Below are 7,615 nucleotides of genomic sequence, written 5' to 3'. Positions count from 1 at the left end.
GGGTCACCTCTGCCATAGGTATATGCAGTGCGCAGTGGGACAGTGGGTCACCTCTGCCGTAGGTATATGCAGTGCGCAGTTGCGAGCTTGACCGATAGAGAATTTTAAGCAACAACAAGACATTAGGTGCAAGTGCGCCTGTCAGTCTGCCTCTCGCCCTCTTGCTTGCTGGGCTCTAAACACTGTCAGTGACCTAAGACCCGCCGAGCCCTGCTCCCTCTGCTCTCCACACAGGATTCCGTAGGCTCCTAGGTAGAGTCCAGGCTCTCAGGTCCCTTAGTCTGGACTGGGGAACATGCATGTTATTTTTAGTAGTCCCCAACTAAATTCTAGCATTTCTTTCTATTAGAAGTGTAACTGTAGTGGGTGGTCCCAATCCTGTTTGTTACGGTTACTGTGAAACACTGTATATGGCCAGGCTGTTTGAAACTAAAATCAGTACTTGGCCTCCTACCGCTTTTAATTTCATGTCTGAAGACACTCAGAGCACACCGTGTCAAGCATGTTTTTCTCATGTTTTGAGGACTGTTTCAGTATCTGTTGTAATCGTTTGTTCTCATGCATGTCAGGAAGCCTGCTGGTCTCACTAGACTTCAAGAGAAGTGTATGGGGAAAAAGTTATGGATTCCTCCATCCAATGTTAATTTCCAAGAGAAATAATTATAAAAACCATATTCTTAGAACTTTAAAAGACCTGGGCATTATCAGGTTTAATGTAACAATCTAAGTGGGGCTTAAATGCCCCAATGTAAGTTAAAAACCATAGCTGTCCAGCTTTCAGCAGGACAGCCGCATAGACGGGGTCTTTTGAATGCTGTGTCACTGTCTCAGCTCCAGGGTCCCTTGTGACTTTCCCTTTTTTGGTAATTTTTAGCTTAGCCTACCAGAGGATGAGCTGGGAGGCCCTGAAGAAATCAATCAATGGTCTCATTAACAAGGTCAACATCTCCAACATAAGTATTATTATCCAAGAGCTCCTTCAAGAAAACATAGTCCGAGGGAGGTAAGTGCTGGTTATTTGCCTTGAGTTTCTCATAGTAAGTTTTCAAAGAAACATCTCTGTGAACAGTAAGTCTGGTTTGTTAGGCTACTTCCTTTCAAAGGTGTTTGTGAACGTTTATTCAAAATGCAGTTCTTTTACAATATAGTTATTAAATAATTTACATCATGTTGTTCAAGGTTTATAGTCAGTGTTTTTTTTGAGATTTGATTTTACAGCATAGTTTTGCACAGACATTTAAATATAATTTAAATCTATAAGGCATAATAATAATTTTTTAATTTTTTATTGATATTTATTGAGCTCTACATTTTTCTCTGCTTCCCTCCCTGCCTTTCCCCTCCCCCTTCAACCCTCCCCCAAGGTCCCCATGGTCCCAATTTACTCAGGAGATCTTGTCTTTTTCTACTTCCCATGTAGATTAGATCAATGTAAGTCTCTCTTAGTGTCCTCATTGTTGTCTAAGTTCTCTGGGATTGTGGTTTGTAGCCTGGCTTTCTTTGCTTTATGTTTAAAAACACCTATGAGTGAGTACATGTGACAATTGTCTTTCTGTGTCTGGGTTACCTCACTAAAAATAATGTTTTCTAGCTCCATCCATTTTCCTGCAAAATTCAAGCTGTCGTTATTTTTTTCCTGCTGTGTAGTGCTCCGTTGTGTAAATGTACCACATTTTCCTTATCCATCCTTTGGTCGAGGGGCATTTAGGTTGTTTCCAGGTTTTGGCTGTGACAGACAAAGCTGCTAAAGCATAAGAATTATTAAAATATGCTGTTTCAAACCACTTTGTTTCAGTTGACATAAAATCTTCATGAATTTGTTCCTAGCAGTGTGATGCTTTGATCCGCACATCCTGTGTTGTCACAGGTGTCAGGATTTCTTCCCCAGAGCTGAACAGTATCCATTGTGTGCATGTGAATTGTCTTCCCTAGAGCTGAACAGTATCCATTGTGTGCGTGTGAATTGTCTTTGTTACTCTGGCTGTTGTGGAGAATGCTGTAGGGGTGTGGTGTGTGGCTCCATGGCTTCGTGTTTTCCCTGCCCTCTGCATTATTGCATGTGCCAATTCACAGTGCACGCGTGTTCCCTGTTCTCTGCAGCCTTGGAAACACTTGCCTTTGTCGCTGTTCTGACGTTCATTGTACTGGGGATGAGATGGTAGATCCTATGGCTGTACTCTGTCTCATGATAGACGATGCTGCATGGTGTCACCTGTGCGTAGTCTGGAGAAATGTCCGTTTAGATGTGTCGATTTTATGGCTTATTCCTGTTGGCTTCTCTGATTTCCTTGTGTATTTTGGATTTTAGCTCCTTATTAGACTTGGCTTGTAGCGCCTTCTCTTTCCATATTTGATTCTCGTGATTTCTTTCACTGTCCAGAAGTCTTTTAGGATTGATGAGGTCTCAAATGACAAGTTTTCTTGGGTTACTTGTGATTTTGGAGTTATGTTTTAAATTGTATCAATCCAGACAAATATGGAGCTTCCCCAAGTAGTTGTACAGATTGTTTTTCTGTTTATTAATCAGTTTTAGGTTGCTTTGTGTTGCTTAAGGTTAAGGTACACTTTTATTTTTCCACATGTTGATGGCTGTTTTTTCTCTACCACTACTCTTGAACAGACTACCTTTATATTGTGTGTTTTGATGCTTTTGTGAAAAATAATTAGATTTAAATATGAATTTCCCTCTAGGTGCTCTGTTCTATTCTCTGTTGGCTTCCCTAGAGCGTGGTGCCCGGTGCCCGTGCCCTGCTTTTCTGATGACTGGCTTGTGTAGCAATAGTCAGTTGTAAAGTGGGTGATGGTGCCTCCTGCTTTGTTCTTTCTGCTGAAGATTTCTTGGCTACCTAGAATCTTTTATAATCTGTGGTAATCTTAGGAGCTTCTTTTCCCCGTTAAAACGCCACTAGAATTTTGATGGATATTACACTGAGTTTGGGTAGTAGGAAAAGCAACATAGCTTGTTCCTAAAGGAAGTGTCTGGCCTCTCACTATTGAGATTTTATTATGTCCTTTATTCCAGTTCCCATTCTAATTAAAGCAAAGTAAGAATAGAAATGACCGGGAAAGGGGAGCAATAAATTTGGAGGAAAATGAAGGGAATCATTTTCTATTTGATTCAGGCAATTGTCGACTTTTTTAAAGAATAAAGATAGGGAAATAAATATCACATATCTGTCTCTTCTTTTTAAATCTGAGTACTGTCTTGTCATTTCACATTGCCCTGATTAAATCATTGAAAACTGGAGTAAGCTAAGTAGAGCGTGTTGTTGGGGAGCAGAAGGTTGGCCGGTAGCCTGCCACCGTCCTTGAGCAGAGCTCTTTGCATCTTACCTGGAAAACAAGCAGGCACGGAGACGTGGCCTCTGCTTATGTGCTGTGTATAGTCTGGGTTCACTTCTCTTCCTCCCCAGTGCTTCAGCAGTCCAGTGATTGTCACTCTTGCTCAGAGTATGTAAATCACCTTGCTCTCCATCTCTCTTTTCCTTACACAAACATGACAAACAGGCTGGTTTCAAACTCAGAGATCTGCTAGCCCCTGCCTCCAGAGTGCTGGGATTAAAGGTGTGTGCCACCATGTCTGGCATAAAAGCATTTTGTTGTTGTTGTTGGTTTGTTTTTGTTTTTATAGCCCAACCAGTATTTTCCTGACCTTTTCTTCTCCAACCCCCTTCCCCTTCCTCTCCTCTCTTTCTCTTCAGAAAAGGGTGAGCCTCCCATGGATATCAGCCAGCTTTGGTATATCAAGGTGCAGTGAGACTAGGCACCTCCTTTTCTATTCAAAAGCACTTTTTTATCGGTTGCCGAGGTGAACTCTTTTTTTTTTTCCAGAAAAAGCACTAAAGATTTAGTTGTAAACGAGCTTTTATTCATGACGGAATAGTTCTCCTTGATTTTACGTGTTTTCCTGACTCTGCTTTTCTCATGTTTTGGGCAGAGGCCTGCTGTCCAGGTCTGTTCTGCAGGCGCAGAGCGCGTCTCCAATCTTCACTCATGTCTATGCAGCTTTGGTGGCAATAATCAACTCAAAATTTCCACAGATTGGAGAATTAATCCTCAAGAGACTAATTCTTAATTTCCGGAAAGGATATCGAAGGAATGATAAGGTATGTGTGGCTTTTAGCAGACTGTCACATGAGGTCAGGCCAGTAAACCAACCTCAGTGAAAGTTAGCGTGCTGGATTGTACACAGGAGTGCATTTACCATGTGCTTCATGAGAACTGCTCATTCTCCTACACATCCTCTCCCCACGAAGATGATGCCTGACTGTGTACTTAGCAGTTTTCATAGCTAATTCATGTGCATTACTGCTGGATAAAAATCATCCCGTGTGCTCCCTTACACAGCATGGTAATCCACTATAGATTTTATAGACACGGGAAAATTGATTATAGTTGATGGTTTAACTGTCTTTACTTTCACTTTTCAGCAACTTTGCCTGACTGCTTCTAAATTTGTGGCACATCTTATTAACCAAAATGTGGTAAGTGATTGTCTTTAAAACCTGCTGGAATTCATTCTTTTATAGCAATGTGTCTTCATACAGTTTTATTCCCACTGTTGAAATAAGAGCGGCGGGGCTGCGTCCCCTGCACCCTGCCGCCCACATGGCTAGTGTAGCTTATGCCCCAAAATAATTACACGGAAACTGTATTCTTTTAATCACTGCCTGGCCCCAATAGTTCCAGCCTCTTATTGGCTAGCTCTTACATATTAATCTAACCCATTTCTATTATTCTATGTAGTCCACAAGCTGGCTTACCAGGAATGATCTTAACCTGCGTCTGTCTGGCATGGGAGAACCATGGCGACTCTCTGACTCAGCTTCTTTCTCCCAGCATCCTGTTCTGTTTTCTCCGCCTACCTAAGGGCTGGCCTATGAAATGGGCCTAGGCAGTTTCTTTATTAATAAGAAATCATTCCCACATCATCCCACTCTACAAGGCAATGTGTAGAGGTGTTCATATGTTAAAATATGAACCGGGTAGGTAGTTTGAGCTATGAAGAGGAAATATACTAGGGCTGTACCTCAGTGGTCTTGTGCTTACCTGGCATGCATGAGTAAATAAAAAGATACTTTTGTATGATTCATAATTTAGCATTGGTAATCTTTAAGATAGTTTATGATAAATGTTTATATATTCTACTAAATAATAAATAGTAGAATTTAGTAGAATTGTGTAGTAGATTGAATTGGGGAGCTGATATAAAAAGTGTGGTCATGAAAAAGATAGCAAAGAAAGAATTGGGGCTGGAGAGCTGACTCCGTGGTTAAGAGCACTGCACTTGTTCTTCCAGAGGACCTGAGTTCTGTCCCCAGCACTTAGAACCATCTGTAGCTCCAATCCCAAGGGATCTGATTTCCTCTTCTTAATAAATAAGTAAATAAATCAAAATAAATCTTCTTGTAGACATAAATGAGATGCTTCTTTCTGTTCAGTTAAATGAGTTAAGATGTTAAAAAGATTATCTATAAATTTTTGATATATACATGATAAAATTTATAGAAAATCTATCATGTGCATTATACTCATGATAGAATACTAATTTATGTTTAAGAGCTTGTCAGTAGCAGGTTAATAATATAAAACTATTTTGTCTCTCCCGTATGCCTGGATTCTGTTAAGGCACACGAGGTTCTGTGCCTAGAGATGCTCACCTTGCTGCTGGAGAGACCAACAGATGACAGCGTTGAGGTAGCTATCGGCTTTCTCAAGGAATGTGGCCTCAAATTAACCCAGGTGTCGCCAAGAGGCATCAATGGTAAATGCGCATCCTTGGTTCGTATGGTCTTATGTATTTTTACTCTAGTGTTAGTGTTGTTTTTTTTATTATTTTTGCTTTTAACTTCAGCTATCTTTGAACGCCTGCGAAACATCCTACATGAGTCTGAGATTGACAAAAGAGTTCAGTACATGATTGAAGTGATGTTTGCTGTACGGAAGGACGGATTCAAGGACCACCCCGTTATTCTGGACGGACTTGATTTAGTGGAAGAGGATGATCAGTTTACCCACATGCTCCCCTTGGAGGATGACTACAATCCAGAAGATGTTCTTAGTAAGCCTAGGGTGTGCAAAACAGGAGGTGGGACACCAGCGTGTGCAGAAAATTAACGCTTGACTTGTTTATTTTTAAAGATGTTTTCAAGATGGATCCTAATTTTATGGAGAACGAAGAGAAGTACAAAGCTATTAAAAAGGGTATGTAAAATTTGACAACGTAGCTTGGATCAGTAGAGGCAACCACTGATTCTCCCCAGACTGACTCAGCTCCAGTGAAGGCTGCTCCTTGCTTCCTCATGAATTAACTTTATTTGCAGTGCTTGCTCCTAGTGTAAATTCATTCGGAATTCTGAATGTCCCCCTTCTTCCACCTGTCTTAAGAAACTCTCCTAGATTACCAGTGGCCTCTATTGAGTATTTTTTCTGCACCTCACTCAGGGCCACACAACTGAGTGCTATTTGCTATTGGAAGTGTCACAGCATATCTTCTCTTGACGGTAGATCGCTGTTCTCCTAATGACATTCACCACAGTGTCTGTGCTCATTATTCTTTGTATGTCAGTAGCGTACTGTAAGTTGGAACGTCGGACAGACTTTCAGCTGTGTTTCGTCTTTTCCATTACTAGCTAGAGAGCCTGGAACAAATGGTTTGATAGAAGAGTCAAGTTACTAGAGAAGAAACTTTGTGTTGCCATGGGTAGGTTTTAGACAGAGGTAGTTGTTGTTGTATTTTCCTCTGATAACCTTTTCCAGGTCCTACTTGTGATGGTTGATGGTTTGTTTGCTGTGGGCTGTGATATTATCTGAGAACAGCTTACTACTCGGGAAGCTGCCACATAGTGAGTCGCTGAGTTTTGTCATCTATTTTCTGTGCTCTAGGTGTACTCAGAAAGTCTTCTGTTCTATGCAGTATGCTAAAACTACGGTACCACAGACAGGTTTCTCTTCTTTGATGCAAATTCCACACTTTCCCCTGCCACGGTACCAGCTCTTTCCCTTTCCCCTGCCACAGGACTGGCTTCTTTTCCACTTAGGCTTTCATTTCTTAAGCCAGTTCCTTGTTCTTTTCTTGCAGACTTTCTTCTCTATAGTTTCCCTGAAAAGTGCCAATATTTTCCCTGAATATCTAATACGGTTTCTTTCAGTTTTAAACTTGGGAATCCCACTAGCTCTAGGCATTTTGCCAGTATATGGATTATACTTTTTTATATAGCAGTTCTCAAGTTCTGTGGCTTTGAGACCCCTTAGCACTCTTTAAACTTAGACTCCACAGAGCTTCAGTTTATATGTGCTGTATCTGTTGGTGTTTGAATATTTATGTATTAGCTCATTTAAAAATGATAAAATGGCAGATGGTAACATAAGCAACATTGTATGACATTAAATTATTTTCTCAAATAATAGGAGTTAATGAGAAGATGACGTATTTTATGTATCATGCCTACCCTAGTAGGAAGTGGGTGCTCTGTCCTGCATTCTGCCTCCTGTAGCTCACTCTAATTTCCTTTATAAAATGTAGTTAGATGAGGGAGAACTGTTGTGGTGCCCTTTGCAGATGAGTGTTTTTTTCCTCCTTGATACCAGGACAGCATTTGACTGTTAGTAGTTT

At 40.8% G+C, this 7,615-nt stretch overlaps 1 protein-coding gene across 2 annotated transcripts in view; it reads left to right on the top strand.

Annotated features, from left to right (window-relative positions):
- The window catches only part of Cwc22 (CWC22 spliceosome associated protein homolog), a 41,143-nt gene that overhangs the window by 14,457 nt on the left and 19,071 nt on the right, over nt 1-7,615 (top strand). For both annotated transcript variants that reach the window (XM_005346628.2, XM_026778706.1), the window contains exons 6-11: nt 875-1,003; nt 3,938-4,106; nt 4,431-4,484; nt 5,629-5,764; nt 5,855-6,061; nt 6,142-6,204. In XM_005346628.2, the coding sequence (XP_005346685.1) occupies nt 875-1,003; nt 3,938-4,106; nt 4,431-4,484; nt 5,629-5,764; nt 5,855-6,061; nt 6,142-6,204 (758 nt within the window). The remainder of the gene's footprint in view (nt 1-874; nt 1,004-3,937; nt 4,107-4,430; nt 4,485-5,628; nt 5,765-5,854; nt 6,062-6,141; nt 6,205-7,615) is intronic.

The sequence above is a fragment of the Microtus ochrogaster genome, chromosome 4 (assembly GCF_000317375.1).
Source record: "Microtus ochrogaster isolate Prairie Vole_2 chromosome 4, MicOch1.0, whole genome shotgun sequence".
Classification (NCBI taxonomy): Eukaryota; Metazoa; Chordata; class Mammalia; order Rodentia; family Cricetidae; genus Microtus; species Microtus ochrogaster.
The sequence above is the reverse complement of the archived record's forward strand: the minus strand, read 5'-3'. Positions and strand labels throughout refer to the sequence as shown.